The sequence below is a fragment of the Aplidium turbinatum genome, chromosome 4, assembly GCF_918807975.1.
Source record: "Aplidium turbinatum chromosome 4, kaAplTurb1.1, whole genome shotgun sequence".
Classification (NCBI taxonomy): Eukaryota; Metazoa; Chordata; class Ascidiacea; order Aplousobranchia; family Polyclinidae; genus Aplidium; species Aplidium turbinatum.
This window is the reverse complement of record NC_137475.1, coordinates 33,974,479-33,995,574: the sequence shown is the minus strand read 5'-3', so window position 1 is coordinate 33,995,574 and position 21,096 is coordinate 33,974,479. Positions and strand designations below refer to the sequence as shown.

The 21,096-nt window shown below is 37.8% G+C and overlaps 2 protein-coding genes across 2 annotated transcripts; both read right to left on the bottom strand.

Moving 5' to 3' along the window:
- Positions 1-3,560: 3,560 nt before the first annotated feature.
- LOC145769486 (uncharacterized) lies at positions 3,561-11,734 on the bottom strand. The gene is made up of 11 exons (XM_082581132.1): positions 11,430-11,734; positions 10,296-10,435; positions 9,213-9,692; positions 8,445-8,526; positions 7,890-8,057; positions 7,546-7,682; positions 6,465-6,575; positions 5,937-6,172; positions 5,380-5,559; positions 4,885-5,059; positions 3,561-4,537 (listed from the first exon to the last, which is right to left on the bottom strand). Exons 1-11 carry the CDS (start codon positions 11,593-11,595, stop codon positions 4,397-4,399), a joined length of 2,016 nt encoding a protein of 671 aa, XP_082437258.1. The 5' UTR covers positions 11,596-11,734; the 3' UTR covers positions 3,561-4,396.
- Positions 11,735-11,737: 3 nt separating this feature from the next.
- Positions 11,738-18,702, bottom strand: LOC145769487 (putative RNA-binding protein 18). The gene is made up of 4 exons (XM_082581133.1): positions 18,493-18,702; positions 17,172-17,298; positions 14,343-14,521; positions 11,738-13,176 (listed from the first exon to the last, which is right to left on the bottom strand). Exons 1-4 carry the CDS (start codon positions 18,624-18,626, stop codon positions 12,996-12,998), a joined length of 621 nt encoding a protein of 206 aa, XP_082437259.1. The 5' UTR covers positions 18,627-18,702; the 3' UTR covers positions 11,738-12,995.
- Between the last annotated feature and the right edge of the window lie 2,394 nt (positions 18,703-21,096).

The window sequence follows — 21,096 nt, the reverse complement described above, 5'->3', positions numbered from 1 at the left end:
TGCTGAGATTTGTTCAAAAACGTTTGTTTTATTTTGTATGAAAATTTAATTTTTCTGTTGTCCTTATTTTGGGGTCCATGTCGATGGCAACCCTGGATATTGCAGAGGCGTATATTCAGAGTGTGTGCTCCGCACACCCATCAAACATGGTTGATTCATCAATCATCATACAGTTAAACATGCAAGTAGGCTACTTGGTAGCCTATATAAATGGTTGTATGCAAGTAGCCTATAAGTACTTGGTAGCCTATATAAAAGGTGATGGCAGGGTATGCAAGTTTCACTATCCAACAAAAGTGCAGAGACAAATTTTTGAAATGGCAGACAATGTTAAGGAGACTGTTGTGAAGGAAATTAAAGAATCTGGCTTGTTCAGCATTGCAGTGGATGAGTCCACTGGAGTTCGATCTTGTGCACAGATGCTAGTTTACGTCCATTACAAAATAAAAGATGACATTAAAGAAGAGTTTTTATTTAATGTCATCAAAAGACAAATGCTTTGAATCAAAAGGCAATGCTTTGAATCGATTATTTCAGCTAAGAAGAGAAGTAAAGGCATTTATGCAGCATAAAATTGATAGTGAAATGCAAAAGAAGCAAACTGCCAAACAAATCCAAAAACAAAATGGCATGATTGAAAAAAAATTGATTGATGTGATGAATGCTGATAATTTTGAAGAAAATCTTGCTTATTTAACTGACATGTTTACGGAGTTAAATCATCTCAATTTATTATTACAAGGAAGGGACAGCACAATCATAGACTTCAAGGACATTATTAAAGGATTATAGCTTCAAAAACTGCTCTGTCTCCCTCTCTGCCTGTCACCACAAGTCGATACCTTGTCATGCAATGTGTTCGAAAAGCCTGTTTACTTATTTGCTTTTATAGCCACAGCAACGTTAATCAAGCCTAACATGTATCAAACTTTGTAATATGCACCTTCTTGCCTTCACATCAACACAACACTGCACTCCCATCCCACCCATATCAGCTATACGCGCGTTACGCAAAGCGTGCTAAAGCTTGAAGCAATCACTGCGAGCGTGTTGCTAGGACCCAGTTGTAGCGCCACCGAGTGGATCGCACAACCCCATTGGACCACTACCCTTGCTCAAACGAATTGAAATCCTTCAAAAGCAGCCCTATGATCAACGACTTTTGCTTTTGTAGCCTACACCTGCTTTGAAAACCCTTCAATGAATCGATGTCAGCATCGTACTAGCTTACGCTACGTAATTTCAAGACTATTTTTAATAGAAAGATGACCGTGTCTTTGTGTTAAAAGATTATTGCGTTAATTTTACAGACATAAAGCTTGCGTTTACCTGAATTCATATCTCTCTTTGGTGGTCCATCGCATTGTACAAAAACACTTGCATTTTAGCAATCCTTTTTTCTTTCCAAACAACAAGTTTAAATAATGGATTGCTGTCAATTTTTAGACAAGAAATTGGGTCTACAAAGGACTGACTTATGAAAGGGTGGCAGAATTGATATTTGTCGTTTCAGAAACGCTATTTTTAACTTTTACTCCTGTAAAAAACAGTTTATGTCATACTGCGGCATGAGAATTAATTGACGTCCTTCATCATCCATTTAAACGTTGGCATAGCATGGCCAACGTTAATTCAACGTCTAAATGAGATTTGTCTGTATGTAAAATTGTAAATAGCCTACTGGCGTAGCGCTTTATCTCTTCGAGGCCTTTGCGGCATCTTGAAAGATGCAATATCAACGTTAGCAAACTTTTTAAGAGCGATTTTTTAATTGATGCGTAAGATAAGAATAAAACTTCACCCAAAACGTGTTTTATATAACGTTGAAATGGCAGTGTGAGCGAATATTGTAGGGTAGCCTACTAAATAATAGCCCACTTTTCCTTTTAGCGAGACAGACAGTTGACGCTGAGATTCCCGATTATTTAGATGGAAAGCGGAAATTGTTGTTTTTGACGCATTCAGTTTGAGCCTCCACTTGTCCAGATAGTCAGCCACCAGTTTCAGGTCAGTTTCAAGTTTTCTTTCCACCTCATGCCAGTTCCTGTGAGCGTATAGAAGAGAACTGAAACTGCCCACTGAAAGGCTATTAATCGTTTTCAAGGTTATTTGACTTCAAAAAGTAACCTGCTTGAACAACGCTTTTTAGTGTCAGCTAAAACAAAACACTTTTGATCCGAGTAACGGAAGAGGTAGGCACTATCGCAGCTTTTTCGACTTATTGTAGCGTAACGTTTTACTTTCAAAGGAACGAGTGTCCACCTCTGCCCCTCCCATTGAAGTTAATATCAGATTTTTTCTAATGCTCATCATGGGCGGCTATATATTGAATGCGTTATTCTCAATAGTCTATTATACTTCACCAACGCAGCTTATCAATGGTCATTCTGTAAAGCGAGTTTAGTAAACACTATTTTTGTTGTGATAAAGCAATTAGGGAACGTTCAAATATTACGTAACGCCTTTTTTCCGAATTTTTGACCCCCCCCTCCCCCATGTAACGCCAACGTAACGCTTTTTTCAATCCCCCCCTCCCCCATGTAACGCTTTTTCACTACAAATTCAGCACAAAAAACTACCATTCCGTACTCGAAAGCGTTACGTAACGTTTTGCTTGAATCCCCTCCCCCCCGATGTGACGCTAACGTAACGTTTTGCATAAACCCCCCCCCCCTCCCCCTCGAAGGCGTTACGTAATATTTGAACGTTCCCTTATAGCAAAGAAACTATCTGTGACTGAAAATAAAAGTAAAAAATTGATTTGCAAATCCATCTCATTCCAGTTCTTACCAGACCTGCGCTGGTCCACAGAGTTACACTGGCCTACTGCATTGATTCACGTCCACGCTCTAGGCTACCGTAGACAGCACCTGTTTTTGTTTCATAACTTCAGGAATTATCCAACTATCTAGCCTTCTGTCAGCTTTATGTAGTCAATTGAAACACTTTCAGCTACGAGACAAAGCTATCTCTAACCGACTAGACTAAAAGGCATTTCACGTTTATCGCTTTGCTGAACTTGACCGATAGCCGACTGTTACGGCCAATCTCTATACAAATCAAACGTCATATAAAACCGTTCAGGTCTACTGAATCTTACGTCATGGAATTTTTCCTCAAAATGAGCTAAAATTGCACCATCGTTCGTAAGAATTGTGTCAAACCTGTTTAAACATGAAACATTGCATCACCGCCTTTGAACACCTGTTTGAATTGCGTGACAATGTCTTTCACTATTACGTCACAGTACTGCGTACGTGAGTTTGAGATATTGATATCTATTCTGGTCATTCGTGAAATGGTTGCTTGAGAGTTAGTCGCAAATTTAACTGTTTGCTTAGTGCTTGCCAGCTGGACGAAAATTCCGTCTTTATCTAAGTAGTTTGTTCTGTAGTGACAGGTTTTAGTGGCGTACCGTCGTCCCATTTTCGACAGCCAGGTGGCTAATTTTACAGAAATACAATTTTGAATAGACGTTTCAGAAGAGTGTTTCTCTTTCGGTCATTACATACAGACGAACGGATTCGGGAATCTCATGTTACAATTTTCCCACGAAGAGATTATGGTTTACCGCTGTGACCACCGACCAATAACATATTTCTTTGTAACTGACAAACAATCACTTAGTCTAGATTCAGGTACTGCGTGTGAAAACAAATGTAATGCCAAATAGAAATAAATATGATAGCTTATGACGTCTTCTTTTACTTCCGAACCCTACTGCAGAAGATACTTCATTAAGATAGTATTTCAATTTATATTTGTCCCAAAATTGGAAACAAGCATATTATATACAGAACATGAATTATTCATCACACAATGCAATTTATAAAAAATAATATGCATTAAAAATTCAATTCACTATTATCGTGATTGAAATCACGTTAAGACTTAAAACAGAAAGTATTCCACCCAAATAGAGTTAGCTTACTTGCAGTAAATTAGACGTTATAATTGTTACCTTGCAGCAAGCACTTCAATAAACTACTGCTTTGGCAACACGACAGCCAGCACCTATCGTTAGCAGCATTTCGTGGAGACCGAAGCAGTTGTTTTCAATTTTCCTTAAACTTTAAAGTTTAAGAGATCAGAAAAACACGGCAGTTTTGAAGGCATGAAAGAAAGGGCATCTACAAATTAATTGCTGCATTCCTTATCACCGAGATGTGATTAACAGTGGTTTACACGAGCATAGTTTTCAAACCGTTTTAAAAGTAGGTTGCTTCCTCAACATTAATAAAAAAAAACGTGTGTAAAGTGACAAGAACAAAATGCATTCCAAGAAAACAATAATAGGAAAGCGGTATGAAGAGTTGAATTGTTAGCATTTGGCACATCGGTTGACTCATACTCGAGTGTGATATGAACAGATAAAAAGTCGTGTTGTCGAAATTTCTCATATGCCGTACAAGCGGGTCACGTTATCCCGAACACTCAGTAGGACTTCGTCAAGATCCATATCTTTGATGCTCGCAATTTCACAAGCGACACTGGATGCCATGCCAGGGTGGGACCACTTGACCAGTGCTTGACTTTCCTGCGAAATAAAAAAAATTGTATTGGTCAGCTCAGATCTGACGGTGGGAGTAAAAAAAATGATAACAATTCGAGCAGAAAAAAGAACGGATATAGTTGTTGCCAGGTTCAAAATCAAGCAATAATATTCATTTTACACTAAAAGAAAAAATCTTTAGAAAATTCTACAATACATTATTTCTTTAGACTTTTAAAACAGCCTTTTTAGAAAGGTCAGAGTAAGTTTTAAATATCCCAAATAGCAAAATACGTCAGCAAAACCCATCAAAAATAGCCTATTTTGCTATATGGATAGCAGTAGGTCTCGTACGAATGAAAAAACTTTCTCCTGCATTGGTTTATACTCACCTTAGTGGCACACCTCGGTAAGAAATAAGGTGCATCGGTTTCAAGCACAATGCGGTCCAACGGAATTTTAGCTACAGCGTCACGTGGTCGATAGGCGCTCCGATTGGTCAAGAGATTTGTGAAACCAACGTAACAATTAGGAAAGTGGTCTAGGAGTGGACGTACGTCTTTTTCTCTGAAAGAATCACGACATAAGAGTAAAAAACTTGAAGATGTGGTTTCTATTCGCAGATGATACAATCTTTTGGTAGCTTTAAAATTAGAGTTTAAAGATTTAAAGTTGGGATATGGGCGTCATTTAGGCTACAGATTGAACCACCGCAATCCTCAAATCAGTTTTTCAACAGTTCAATGCGTCGTTCAAATCAGTTCTATAGCGCTGATGTCATAAACGCAACAGACTAAAAACTATAAGAAAAAAATAAAGTAGGCCTATAGCTCCGTGATCTTTGTAAAAACCACAAACGTCTGACGGGTATGTAAACGACAACCTACTCTGTGGTTAAGCAATGCCGATGGATCTTTGTATCATGCGGTACGTGCTTCTTCATTATCTTGAGCAAATCTGGATCGGCGTCCCGACAGTGAATCACGAGAGGAAGGTTTCGTTTGCAAGCGACCTCTAATTGCCGGGCAAAAACTCGCTTCTGTAGCGCGTGATCAGTTGGACCAAACCTGAATAAATGAAAAAACAATATGTATTTGTATGTCTGTTGTACAAAAAAATTGGATTAAGAAAACGAAAAAGTCGTGGATGGGCCACTTCATTAACTGAATAACACGTAAGTTGCTTTTATCGGGTATCTTGTCATTTTATTTCATTAAATACCACAAACACACAGACTCTGTGCCAGTGTACAATCTCAAACAAATGCTTCATTGTTTATGATCCATGCGCAATGGCACAACATACTATTGTCAAAATTTCGGGCACATTTCACATCTCGGAAATTCGAGCTGAACATAAACGACGTCATGTTTAAAAACGACTTTATCACACAAATCTCGTTTAACTGAATAAATATATTTTCTATCGTAAAATACACAGCCACCTGTCAGAATAATCCAGTCCCATCTCGCCCCACGCGATCACATTGTCGTACTTGTCAATGTGATCCTCGATCCTCTTCTCAACCGCGTCATCGTAATCCTGAACGAAGTGTGGATGGCAACCAAATGCACCCCACAACTTAAATTTTGAGTTGGTCGCGTTCAGCTGATTGCGTGCTTGGTGGTAAAGGCTCGGCTGGCACCAATCAGCGATGCAGCCTTCGAAATTGGCAGGAAACTGAAACGAATGTTCAAAACGTGAGAAGTGAATGAAGAACAATTACAATCCAGACGTTAGATTTTAGATCACTTGACGTTGTATTTATGTTTTGTACTTAGTTGCTTGACAAGTAATGTGTGAGCTCAACAAAGTTAAAAAAATGACTATAGCGTAGTGTTTAGTAGCAGCCAAGAAATCAGTCCCTTAAGCATAAATTCTGCGTCTGCAGACGTTAAATTAAAGTGGTTTGCCTGCTAGGTGTTGTTGGAGAAACCAGTAACACAGTTGAAGGCCCAATCCACCAACTCACCTTAAAAAAGGTTTGGTCCATATACTCATCCATAGTATTATAAAACGACAACCGCTTGAACAGAAAGTCAATATGGCAATGGGTGTCAACGTAAGGTACATCGCTTCTCATCTGCACATAAAATAATATGTTCAAAAAAAGTGTATTTTTTCATTTTTGTTGTTGTATCCAGGCTTACCCCCGGATGTTGAAGATTTTGATTAAATGGACGAGAAGGCAAGGAAGTCAATCTTCGTGTCCACCTTCAGGCATCCTTTTCCGTGTCTAATACACAGCCGCACGGTCTTGAGCGGTGGCAAACTGGCAATCTTCGCACATCGCACAAAATGAATTGTTACGACAAAATAAATAGAAAATTTGGTTTGTTTCAACACCTCAAATATCATTGTTGTATTGGTAGTGGTAGCAACAATTTTATCTTTCTTTCACGTTATTACATGTCGTAATGTTGGTAATATTGGCATTAAAAACCTTCAGAAAAGCAAATGGCTCTAACCTTATATTTCAATTGGTTGCGATTTAAAAATGTCCTTCCATCAGGCATTTATAATTTTAAATTTATCAAACTTCCGACAAAGCTTCCATAAAAAAGGTCTTTTATTTTGAGTTTAGACTTCGTAGACTTGGACAAAGTCAACCTGAACTCTTAGAGTTTGCTCAAAGTAAGTTTCGTGCATAAACAACTTTTCTCAATACAAGGTGTGTACTGTGTAACTGTGTATGACTCTCCAATAGGACTTGAAGGCAGTACAGCACCTACTCTTGTAATCGACGCTTTGAAACTAACAACACTTGGCCTTTGCAAGGACGAAAATGAGAAAACAACGGATTACGTTAAACTTTTTTCGACTGATCTGTTTCTCCAAAACGCGAAAAAGTTTACGCCACGCAAATCAGGCATTGGCCCACTTCAAACCTGTCGCAAAAAACTATTACTATGTAAGAAAGCGCCATGATCGTCATCAAAGTATTAAAGTATTCTTTTTTGAAGGTTGATGAAGTCGGGTTGTTTTTTGTGCCTGTAGACAAACCCAAAAAAATTAAACCGCGGAGTGTTTTTTCTCAGCCACGATCAACTTACCTCTTGTTGAAGAGCACCACGAGCGCTTGCCAGCTGATCTTCATTTAAGTTTTTATAAAATGGAGATTTAAACTCTCGAGGAAATAATGATGCGCTTCCCAAACTTTGGCTTCGTGATGACGACGTTAACAGGTGCCCTGAGACAATTTTTTTTTGTAATTTATACTTATGTTAAGATTACTAAATTATGATGCTATTTGAAGAAGAATGACGTACTGATGAAGATGAAGTCACACTTGTGTGGAGAAAAGCTATAAAATAAATTTGATTTTATTAATTCAGTGTGACAGTCTGTGATATTTTAGTAGGCTTTAAAAAAACTTATAAACAAAATATCCGTTTACCATCAGATAATCTCTTTCTTCCAGCAATGCGTGGACTTGACACGGTTGACCAACTATCAGAAAAGCCACGTCGATGGTAATTATCGGTTGAGACGTTTCTTTGTTTTCTTTCCAACAAATTTGTAGATGATGATGAGAAACCAGTACGTGGGAAGGTCCGCTCGGTATCTAAAATGTCAGTTGAAGTTGATTAACGAAGAAGTTTGGATGACTGAATCTAACATAGGAACGCAAGTGATGCCACAGAATACAACACCACCCTTTTTTCAAAAACATAAAACATTGCTTGTTTTCTGTAGACCCTTTTCATCAACAAAAACATGATTTGAATAAGTGCACAATATAATCACAAATCAAAAACTGTTTGAAAAACTTTTTGCCAATGCAAAAAAAGAAATTTTGCGTTTAACTTTTAGAGACCCAAGAATTTCATTATAAAACACTGATTTCAACCCGGCAGTATAACAGAGTCATCTAACTGAAAAACAACCCACTCCAACTCTAAATTTAAGAAAATTTGCGTGATGAAATATCATTAGCCAGTAACGAACAAACCTGTAAAAGATGAAGTTGTCTTCTTCCTGCTTCGAACCTCATCATCATCATCGAACCGTCTATCGGAAGCTCTCTGAACAAACTAAAGAGAGAAACAATACATTAACACATCACGGAATGCGCCTAAAGGCGCGATGAAGATTCTTAACACCGGTGTTTTTCAACCTTTGTTGAGCCATGGAACACTTCGTGCATTGAAATAATCTTGCGGAACACCAAACGAAATGTTATAATGATGCAACAAAATAAAGAACACAACAACAATTTATTCACTTTTTTTCAGTACGATATCTGGGCCTGTTTGGATGAGCACAAAGTTGATATTCGGGCAGGAATTGCATAAAGACAAACGCGAAGCTCTTGTGATTTTCGACAGGTGTTCCATGGAACACTGGTCAAACCAATCAATTTCTTGCGGAACATTTGACGATCTTTTACATAACACCGGTTGAAATTCACTGCTTTATACAGTGTTAAAAACGTATGATGAATGTAAAAAATCAAAGCGTATCATTCCAAATCTAGCGAATTATTTACGATCCAAATAAACTGAAGGCGAAAACTATTTTATTTTTAAAACAATACGGACTAATGAAATAAAACCCAATTAAAAATCGTCACATAGAAATCATAACGTCATACAAGTAAATTGAAAGCTGTGGACTAGTTTCTTGTTTGATGGATAAACGACAAAACAAAAACCCATGACTGGCATCTATTAGAAAACATGTTTTCCACAGATTGGTCATGTCAGTGGAATTTACGTACCTTCCTTTGATCCACCATACGACGTTTGTAGAAGTCTTCGTCTTTGCTAGAGTGAAAGCTGTCTTTTTCATGCGAACGATTCGCAGGTTGATGACCAATGTCGATTCTCTGACGTTTACCCGGAGTTGCTTCATAGCTGTCGCTGTAGTGAATATCTTCGCTAGATTTGGAATGATACGAATCTCTGACATGCTCAGCCCCATTGGTTTCGCTATCAGATTTAGAAGAACAGCTTTCATCAGAAGAGTATCGACAGCTTAGAAATCTTTCTGATTGTTTTCTTTCATTGTGAGCACCACTGCTGGAGAGTTTCTCAAAATCAAGAGTAACATTTGTGCGTCGGTCCCTGCTGCTTCTAGAACTATCGCGGCTTCTGTCCAACTTTCTAGAAGATGATGTCTTTGAAGGTAAATACGGCGAAGATTCATAGGAGCTTTCAAAGAGTTTGTGACGGCTCGCTTTTTTGGAATCGGAAGACTTCTAACAAATAAATCATATGATGAGAGACGGTCTACTACTATTCGGAGTAGGCCTTTTCCGGAGGTTTCTAAAATCCCACACCGGCACTTGTTAATTCAAAGAAATTAGCTTTTAATAGAGGCTAATCAAATAAAGTCTCAGCGAGAAAAAAAAATCTATCAAACGGCGTTTCATGATTTAACAAGAGCTTAATCAATAATAAAGTCTCGGCAAAAAAGACTCAACTAGAAGTCTCAGCGAAAATAAAAACAGTTCATGATCCCTCCTCTGAACGCTACTAGCATGATCCACCACTGTAGCTTATACCTGTAAGATATCAGCTAATTCACATCTACCTCACTGAAACCGTTTCGTTTGCATGGGTTTGGATATGGGAAGGTAAACACAAATAACGCCTACCTAAATGATCCCTATAAATTCTTTAAATAAACAGAAGCCGTCGTTAGATTTTCAAGAAATCATTAAATCGGTCATCTCCGAAAAATGCTGTCTCCGAATTGGAATTTTTCCGAATCAGATTCTCCGAAACGAGCCATTTCGGATGAGAGAGATATCTAAGGATGCTGTTCAGTGTGCGATGGCGGTCTTAAAACCACAACTTACCGAATGTCGATGCCGTCGGTCAGAAGCTGAAGACGAGGATGGGGTAGAACTATCCAGATGTTCAATTATTTTGCTCTTAAAAGTTTTCGCAATCGGTGACCTTCGGGCATTGAAAGTGTCCTGACATGGAGTGGAAAAATCTGTGACCAAGAAACCACGGCTAAGCTAGGGATGGTAGATCATAGGGATGCGAAACTTCATCCGCTTTTGGCTTATCCGCAACACTAGAAGGGTTACGTTTTTTTCTAATTTACAAAATATTTTACTTTTTATGGGTTATATAAGAAGAGTTAAGTTGGTTTTAAAGTAATTTAAGGTTTTTAGTTGAAAGCAAGCCTGCAGTAAAGCGTAAAAAAATGTCAAATTGGCAATTGACCCTTCTAATGTTGAAGGAACAACGGAGTTGCGCGTCCCGTAATGTACCGTCCCTAGCTAAGCATAAACTAAACAACCAGTGGTGGCCTTTGGGGTGGGCAAACTGGACGACCGCCCAGGGCCGCAAATTTACGGGGCTCGCGCTTATCCAAAAACTGCACTAGCTGTTGTTTCAATTAAGCACAACGTGGGCAAAACAATAAACAATGCTTCTCTTATTAAAGAGTTTGCCGAAATACACCCTTCTCGCTTACCATCGCTGTTTGTTGTCGTATCATGTTAATTCCTTTCTTGTGTTATTGTGAATTATGGTTATTTGAGTTTGGGTACTTTAATTGGTCGATACCAGGCTGTAGGTGCCCACATATTACTTCTTGCCCAGGGCCGACAAAACCTTAAGACCACCACTGTACAGTGTACACAACTTTGATAAATTCGAAAAATAAACTTACATAAAGCAGGAACCAGATAAAATAAACCAGAAAACCAGAGATAACGCAAAAACCAGACTTCTTTGGAGCAAATAGGAAAGAGAGAGTTTAGATAAAGCAAAGCAGGCTAGTTTTTCATGGGCTATGAACGGTATAAAGAGTTTTCAAATAACCGGTTAACCACAACCTAAAAAATCATAATGAATAAAAAAGTGTGTTTCAAATAACGATCGTTAAGCTGAACACAATACTTAATGTCAATTTGTTGAAATAGCTGTAGCTAAAGAATGCGAGATGCAATAAAGATATACAGAATATACAACTTTACCTGTAGGTCTTTCAAAACTTCTGTCTCTAGGAGAAACATCTCGTTTGCTGCCGTGGACACCACTACGTTGAAACGACGATTGTTTTTTGTCATTTGTTACATTGAGCGATAACTTTCTTCTCAAGTCTGATCTCTCGATTCTTCTATGCCTTTTTTGTTCAGACATCCTTTTTTTCGATCCAATTCAAATAACAACTTTCCGATATCTTTCCGTTACACAGTCGAAACGCTACCCCGGTAAAAGTACTGCCAGGTGACTAAGAATAATAATTTACAATGCAACAAACAACTTCAAACCCTAACATTCATCTGCAACAACAAGCATATTGTAAAAAATAAAACAACTTTGAAGTGTGATTAGCTTGCTATTATTGCTACCATGTGCTGTGTCGTCTTTCATTTTAAATTCAACAGGGTTTTGCGTAAAGTCGATTAAACGTTTTGAGTATTCGCCACCACATCATATTACCAAACCAAAATTTGTCAATATGTAACGATGCAAAAATGTGTGCTACGTGACAATGCGTGACAAGTCGCCCATTTGTCAGAGTAAAATTGTGTCAAATCGACAAACCTTTGGTGGGCTAATACTGAAGTGGCTCTTACAACAGATATACAGCAAAATAAAAATATCTTGTTATGTTGAGTACACGATTCTAACACATGAAAGTGACAATTTCAAGTAAAAAACATCAAAATGTTAATAAACATTTCCCGTTAATCGGCCTACATGCCTCAATATGATTGATATTTAACGTAGTTGTGAAATTGGTATAAAGTCCACCGAAACACACAAATGCATTTTGCACAGTTACATACCTTTAGCAAGCGAATTATTTTCTGAATACAGTTTACATTGCTCATTAATAAATGACAATTACCTTTCATAAACTTTTGAAATATTCGATCGAAAACAACCGAAAGTAAATTTTACTTTAAGCCAAGGTTTGTGTTACTGTGCGAATACGTAGGCTACATTAACTCGTCAGCGCGGTGGTGCTAACCTTGCCGACAATAATTTTTTTCATTATTACTTAAAATATGCGGACGTCAATGTAAAAAAACTAATTTACTGGCTGAGCAAAGTCTTGAGTGGTATTTTTGGTATAACACAAATAAAATAATACAGATGACTATTCCTTTAAACCGTTTGAACATGACAGTGACACCTCAATAAGCACACGATTTCATTCTAGAATCTGCACTTTTCAAAACCTCAGTGTACGTATCATTGTATGAGGAAATAATCTGTATCACATAACAATGCGTTACAAATCCGTTTCGCTTTAACATCTTAAAAACATCCTTCACGATTAGTTTAGTCAAGTAAATGCTTTTCGGGAAATAATTCGTAGTTTAGTAACAGTCACAGTAGAACAAGTTTGTATTTCGTTGATCGTGCTTTTCCTAAATCGAATTAGGATATTTGCATCTATAGTTCAAAAGCATTTTGGTTCCTTCCGTCTTTCACAGACAATTTTCTTCGAAGAAAAGTTATTAGCAGCTCGTCAACAAGGAAGTACAATCGCATGCTGATAACGCATTGTGTCTCCACACTACAAACTTTTATCTCTTTTTTGAGTATGGCTTGCGATATGGATGCCTGCGCTTGCGTGCTTCCGCGATGGCTTCATTGGTTTTGGCTTGCTGTAGTAATGGATGTAAGCCACTTGAAGACGAAGCGGAGCATTTTTTGCTTTCTTCCATTTCTTTTAACTTTCGCTCAATCGAACTAATCATTGAAACTCTAAAAATGCAACAAGTATAACAATATTTTAACGTTCTATTATTTCTACACATATCTAACACACTATCAGTAGTATGCTATCTGCAGAGGAACTTGCAAACGTGTTATCACGCTATTTCATACCAAAACTTAACATAAGTGCTGCTTTATGCAACTGACAACCACGTGAAATCTTCGCGCAGCGTTGCGTTAACTCGGCTTGATCGTTTTACATTGATTCAATGTCTGCAAATGTAAAATAAATATAAAAGTGATCAAATTCTGGCTGGAAAATAGCAATAAGGTGCAATAACCATTCAGCCCATCCATTGGATAATCCCCTTGATCAGGTAATGAAACGCACTCTTCGTATAAACCAAAGCAAAACTAGTTAACAATCAAAACTATTCCTTATGTCCACCTTCAATCGAACCATTAATTCTTGAAACGTTTGCTAAACATCAGATTAGCATCTACATTTTGAGCTCTTTATTTTCTTGGTTAGAATAACTGACATTCATCTCAGTGCAATGATAACATGTGTGCAACAATAAGCTATAAATGACATTGTTGTTGCTATAACAGTATGTATACTGTAGTGTATATACCATAAACAGACATAGCTCAGCAACAATACGACATTTAACATAATAACACAAAAATAAAATAAAGCAAACGCTTTTGACTATGATGATGATTATGTGCCTAATCTGATGCAGAGATTGGCGACCATGGTCTACCAAACTTCTCTGCCATTTGACATCCTTATAAAAATGGTAGTATTGGTTGTCGTATTTATGGCCCATTGGTTCAACCTGTTTAAATACATTAATCTTTGCCGACCTCTGCTTCTTTTTCTTTGTATCATGCCCAACAGATCTCTATGTGGAGATTTCGACTGTACAATACATACGGTTTAAGTAGTCCCTTTCAAGCCTTTCAGTAAGAGAAAAATAATTACACATTGCATACGAAAATACTAGAAAAACACAATATAACATCAAAAATATTGTTTAATCCAATGATTGAAAAACTGACCTTATTTTTGTGTTATAATGTTAAATGTCGTATTATTGCTGAGCTGTGTCTGTTTATGGTTGAAAAAATAACCTCTTTACCCAAGCTATAACAGTATGCATCATATAACGTGTATATTTGTATAATTATAATTAATCAATCAGAATTACTTTGATGATTTCGGTCCGCCGTCTTCCGTAGGCGAACCTTGAGTTTTTAAAAGATCACTTTGCAGGGTAACCTTAACAGGTTTCTTATCAGGCGTTGGTTGTTCATGAGCCCACCGCACTTGCAAGGTCTTTGCGAAAAATTGCTTTCCGTTCAAACTTTGTATTACATTTTCGGCTTCCTAAGCAGAGCGATCAAATAACACATAATTTTAGCTGGTGCAGAAAGCCGGAATGGCCCGTTTCGGTGAGTCCGATCCCTATTCGGTGATTTTTTCAATTTTTTTTTTTTAATTATTGGGTACCGTAGCGTAGCCTAATTATCATTGCCGTTTTAGGGGTTAGAGGTTAGGAACTCACCGAATCGGACTCACCAAATAGTAGCAGACCCGCAGAAAGCAATGACAAAGAGTTTTCTTTGCCACAGACAGCAACTTCGTTTAAAGAAAATAAAGCATCAGATTTGACGTCAACTCATAAGTAAACACTAACACTATACATTAAACAATCAACTACTAAACATTGTTGCTTCAAATTTAAGTGAGGTAGAGGTGATCCCATGCTTGTTCAAGTGTCGGATATGAGAAGATAAGGTTCTCACTGTACTAAGCTTTCGACAGTAAAAAGAATAGCGTGGCCAGTTCCTTTCTCTGGCCGCCTTTCCCTCAGCAATTATGTCCATTGGCATTGTCCACCCAATTTATCACACCCCATAAACTAAGAAAATTGATGGTACAATAATAAAATAAATAAGCTGCTATGAAGAAAGTTGGTCTACAAATACCAGTAACTATTACTAAAAGGCTAAATATAGTTAGCAGGGCTGGTAGTGTGTCCGTGGTTAAAACGCATGCACATCACGCAAAAGCATGTTTGTTTAAAACCGTTCCAAAGCACACAGATGTGCTTTGGCAAGTCACTTAATAGCATTCCAAAAATGATTGGTATCAGCTGATTTGATGACTACATTAGGGTTGCCATACCGTCCGGAAAATTCCGGACATGTCCGGAATTTAGGGTTAAATTTTGTGTCCGGGAGGAATTTAAAAAAATGCTTAAATGTCCGGAATTCTATGATGGGCGTTTTGGGGGAATTAAAATTGCGGGAATAATCCTGTAAATTAGGGGTGTCCTAAAAAGTTCGCTCAGGCAGCTCATTTTACTGCATCTGCAATCGTACTGTGCACACTGCCAATCCAGAACATTGTTATTTCGTACCGTGTGCATTTTTTTTACTACGAGGTTGTACGGAATTATGATGTAACAGAGCGTTTTCCTTATCAATGATGTTTACCACTTAGAAGTCAGTGTTACCATTTTAGTCTTTTTAAAACCAAATCTGGTTTATTTTGCAACCGTTCAATTTTTTTCGATTTGGTTTATTATTTTTTTTTTGGTTTATAATTTGTTATTATTATATTGAAGAGAATTAAATCTTCAGAAAAATATGCATGGTCAGAAGAGTAAATTTGTAGTGACTTGACTTACAAGCGTGTCTTTAATTTGTTTTAAGCATGTAATTGCTGTTCTTCCTTTTTCGGCACAACCTAATTCTCATTATTATTTTTCACTTTGAAGTTGAGAGTTTTTTCAGTGACGGTTCGTAGCTATATTTAGAGAGTGCTTACCCTGCCTGGTGTGAGATTATTCTGCTCGTGACAGAAGACAATACTTTTCATTTCGGTAGCTGGCGCTTAGCATGAGTATCGTACAACGTTTGCAGCTTTAGCATTTCGGTAGCGCACATTAGCTTACGCAGGGGGGGGGGCATTGGGCCATGCCCCCCCCCCCCTTAAAAATATTTTAATAGTTAACTCAGGGATAAGTTAACTACGTAGATTAAGGCATTTAATATGTTTTGGATTGCACTGTCAAAGCAATTAACAATGTTTGTCTATAGACTAAGCCAATACAAAATACATGGCCCAATCCACCTACCCCACCCCAGGTATGCCAATGTAGCATAGTGTTCTGTAAGCCTATTATAGTGAGAAAGAAGTGGATAAAGTCTAAACTAAAACCATACTGGGATATCAAAGGCCAGTGGCGTAGCCAGGGGGGGTTTGGGGGTTACAACCCCTCCTTTGGCACGCGTGTGACGTCACGATATTGAGAATGATGCTTTCAGTCTCTTTATGCTTGGGAATGATGCTTTCAGTCTAAAAAAAACTTGCCTAATTATAAACAAAACAGCATTAAAAGAGCGAGTTTTGCCAATACCAAACATTCAAAGATCTCAGCCAGGAATTAGCAACAAGAAAACATAGAGACTTAGCTTTATTTCCGAAAAATGCCGAAGAAAACATGATCTTATCCTTTTGCTATGCCACCTGACAGCATCATTTTACAGGAATATTCATACCCACATTTTTGTTGAAAATGCTCTCAGAATGCACCAAATTCAAAGTAATTTTTCAAAATTTTCTGGGGGAGGCCCCCCAGACCCCCCGCCGCTGGGTGTCGTCTTAGGCGAAATCGCCATCTGGCTTTGCCCGCCGGTCGTCAACCCCCCCTTTCAAAATTCCTGGCTACGCCACTGTCAATGCCCCCCCCCCCTTGAGAAAATCCTGCGTACGCCACTGGTAGCGCATATATATGGTCTCAAGAAAATAGTCATGCACTGTCCGGAATTTTGCTTTTTCAAATATGGTAACCCTAGACTACATGCTCCTTTGCTGCTTCAGCTATTTGCTGCATTGCATGTGTGATTTGCAATGTACTGTATGGTTTGGCAATGGGTATATCATAAAACATGATTAATTATAAAAACAATTGCAACAGTAACTTTATAATACAATCCAAAATATAAGAATGACATTTGAAATGACATACAAGTTTTGAACAAAAGGTCACAAAGTGAAATCCCCTGGATTTTCCTTGACTTGGTCCAGATTTATGAAACAAAAAATCAATTTCCTTGATGGTTCCAAAACCTTTCAGAAGTTGCAGCAAGCTAAACCTAAAAAGAGTGTCACTAAAATGAAAGCTTCTAGGGTTCATCACATAGTTCAAAATAAAACACAAAATAAACAATAAAAGTCACGAGTCCTAATAAGAGAGCCTAATAATGGTTTGTTAGTGAATGGTGTGGATATTTATTTTCAAAGTGGAAAAATTCTTCTAAACTTATGAAATCTGACTCCAGAAAATACATGGAGAGTTTTTAGCATTGGTTAACGGTGTGAAGTTTTTAGTTGTAATACAAGTTGGTTGCAAATTATTCAACCCTCTAACTAAGCCTTCAAGCATTAGAAACCTCCACGACTTGAAATGTGTTGCTCAAGAGCACCTACCGAGAGTTGACCAATTGTTGCTCTATATTTGCTTTACTTGTTCACAAAGCGATGTGTTTGTCCATTTAAGTAAAAGGCAGACAACTTGTCTTGTGACCTCACAATAAGCATGATAGTAATACTGAATGATAGCGCCTGACTGGATGACCAAATGGTCTTTTGCTGCTCTTGGCTAATCAAATTGAATTCTTTAACACTGAGCGTTATCAAGTGTTTCTTTATTTTGTGAAATGTATGTTATTGTGATGTAAGCTTATTGTATATACAGTATACACTATTATAAAATCTGATTGGCAGATAAAATTGTTTCTCACTCTCTTTCGCACAGGCTTCTTGCTTATTTGAACACAGTTGGAAATGTTATTGTAATTTAACTTCATCTCGAATTACTGTTGGTATCCACTGCTGCAAATTTATGTTTAATGAATTGGAAGTTTCAATGTACGGTAATTTAATGTAAAAAGTAAACACTCACACATCTTTTGGCCAACTATTAAAATAAAGTGTGTTTTATTATTGCTTGCTTTCAACCGCACTGCAGTATATAACTTTGTAAAATTTTATTTTGTTTGTTATTCGATCTAAGGATGCACATTGTCATAGTGCAAGAAACGTCAGTGAAGCAATAGATCAACCTGTTTGTCGTTGCTTTTACTTTCATCAGATGAACGTTGCAACTAGTACTAGAAACGGTAATTGTCTTGATGAACACTCAAACTTTTCAGTGTTCAAAACTACATTAAAACCTAAAGACAATAATATTTATTTGCAATACAAAAACAAATGAAGGGTTAGTCTATGGTACTGATACTATCGGTACCTCCTTTAAATTATCTAAAATGCCTTGATTGCAAACTCACTCATTAACTGCAGGATCCACATTTCCAATCCATATGCGATAACTTGCTTCATTTGGTTGATCCTCTTTAGGTTGTTGTAGTGGTAAAGGGTTGCTAACTTTTTCATTTTGGGCAGTAACAAACTTTGTGGTCATATCATTAAGACAGCGTCATAACAAGGTTACCTGAAGATAAAACCAGTGCAGCAGACTAAACTAGGCTACTTTCCAACCATTAACTCACCTAAAACATTTAAAAATTGAAAGCATCTTTTCAAAACAAAAATTTTTTTTATGGTATTTTTTCATTGTGTTAAAAAACCTGTTTCATGAACTATAAAACTGTGCTTCTTATACAAATAACATTTTTGCTTTAATCTTTTTATTTAAAACGACTTTGTTGCGAATCAACCATAAAACTAGCAAGTTCAGCAAATAGGGGTGTACGGCGTGCGCTTGAGCAACACACGTTAAAGACTGCTCTCCATTCAGCGACATCTAATGGTGAAATAATTCCCGGCAACAAGACTTCAACAATCGGAAACTTTGTTCTGTCAATCTCAGTGACCGGGCCTGCATCAGTGCTTCAAAGCCTCTACTTCTATAAGTAGACTATGCAAAACTGTCAGGATTAAACTCTGCAAGAAGCTTTCCCAGTCCGAGCTTTGTGCTATTAAACTGCGATCAGCAACTTCGACTTTTTTAATTTTTTTTCTCGATTTTTTCAGGGTACGAACTGACTGTACGAATGGTTCAAGGTACGAACTAGGTTGCACCCGTTGTGCGGATATTGAAATTTGATAATCCAATCCAATCCGAATTTTTTTAGAAATATCCGAATCCAATCCTGATCCAAAAATAATAGGAAAAGCAATATCTAATCCAGATCCGAATATCCGAAAACTAGCATTATAGCAGACATATGTTACACTGTGTTTAGAGCTCGACCGATATATCGGTCAGCCGATATGTATCGGCCGATATCAGGTGTAGCTGATATATTGAATCGGCTATTTTTCGCCGATAAACATCGGCCAGCAAAAGCACACTCAAAACCAGCCATGCATGCCTTTAGAAGAAACACAAGTTTCTCAAACGTGCTTGCATAGCACAAACAATTGCTGTGAGAATATAATTTCCCGCCCATTCTAGTGCGAGCATCTAGAAAATGTTAATACTGTATCCCTTAGCTTCAATTCAAGCAGGAAAAATTTCGAGTTTTACGTTGCTTTAACGATTGATGACATTGAATCAGTGTAACAAAGGTGAATTTTTCGCTAAGAATCGATGGGAGTGCGGGTGTACTTCTACACTAACCACGCACAGCTTATTTCAAGTCTTACGTCACAATGCCTGGCTTTGATCTCCGAGTGATATTGATAAGGCAAGATTCGTTACAAAATGAGATCATACGAGTAGGCTATCGCAGCAAGATGCAGCAAAATTTGTCAAGTTTTGGTATTACAGTAAGAAAGAAAAGGTCCAGGGAAAATTAACTTTTGTTCACATGACACGCAAAAATAAACCCAAAGAAAAAATCCTAGTGAAACTTTGCACAGAAGAAAATAGTAGCGTCATTAAATAAGTTGCAAAAATAAACCCAAAGAAAAAAGCCTAGTGAAACTTTGCACAGAAGAAAATAGTAGCGTCATTATAGAAGTTTTCCGATTCGTGCCCAGAGCATTGTGACGCAAGAAGCCACACGACCTCTTTCGGTGGAAGTTATGCGACGTAATTAAGCAAGCAACCACCTGCGCCGAGTCCCGGGCGGGTGGGCCGCGCCTGCCGGACATTTCAGGAATTAAAAAAAAAATTAATTCAATTTTAAGTCCAAAAATTTCTGTAACCATCTGCCACCTTCTAATACTAGCCTACTTACCTTATTCGCAAGGTTTTGTCGCCATATGATAGGCCCTACTAGACCTACTAATTAAGCGATTAGTTTTCGTCAATTATTGCCATGTTACATTCATGCAACGTTAAACAACGTTGATTCACCGTTAAACGAGCAAAAGTGTCCAGCCGCGCCGTTTGTCTCCACTCTGCAACTCGTAAGCCCAGTGCTATAAATCAAGTAAATTGCGCAAACCTGTGAGGAACTTCATTCGCAGCAAAAGTCTGACCGCAATTTCCACTGCTGTTACATCGTTTTAACATCGCCAGATGTTAAATCGGTGTAAAAACTGTAGCATTGTTCTTCAAAGGAGTAATTTTCTCTCAAACGACGTCATCAATTAACTCTGCTGCTAAAATGCTCTATGTTGCCGTCTCAACCATCACACTTGCGTCTGTTACGTCACTGATATTAAACTGTGCACTACTGAACACTGTGAACAGTGCACACGTGTTGGTTTGGCCGGATGAAACCGTTAGTTGTCACTAATTAGTTGCAATTCAGCTCCTTCGTTAACTGTTCTATTGTAGATTCAATGTAAGCTCGGTTCAATAGCGCAGTTTATCGCTAGATATTTGCAATTTATAGTAGTAGGAACTAGGAAGCCTAGATCTTGGACCTTGGTGGCAGGAAAACAACAGTGGAGTTCTACATTATTATTGGTGATCACGACGTGACAGTATGTGTTCGCCCGCCCAGCTATTTTGAAAACTCGGCGCCTATGACAGCAGC

Bases quoted from the DNA above. Each gene is read 5' to 3' on its own strand.
- LOC145769486 (XM_082581132.1), bottom strand. From the start codon at position 11,595: ATGTCTGAACAAAAAAGGCATAGAAGAATCGAGAGATCAGACTTGAGA. The intron at 9,693-10,295 runs GTAAGTTGTGGT...TTTATTTGTTAG, and splicing joins ACCGACGGCATCGACATTCG to AAGTCTTCCGATTCCAAAAA. The intron at 5,060-5,379 runs GTAGGTTGTCGT...TGATTCTTTCAG, and splicing joins CGGCATTGCTTAACCACAGA to AGAAAAAGACGTACGTCCAC.
- LOC145769487 (XM_082581133.1), bottom strand. From the start codon at position 18,626: ATGACCACAAAGTTTGTTACTGCCCAAAATGAAAAAGTTAGCAACCCT. The intron at 17,299-18,492 runs GTGAGTTTGCAA...CACTCTTTTTAG, and splicing joins GTGGATCCTGCAGTTAATGA to GTTTAGCTTGCTGCAACTTC. The intron at 13,177-14,342 runs GTAATTCTGATT...TTGCATTTTTAG, and splicing joins GGCGGACCGAAATCATCAAA to AGTTTCAATGATTAGTTCGA.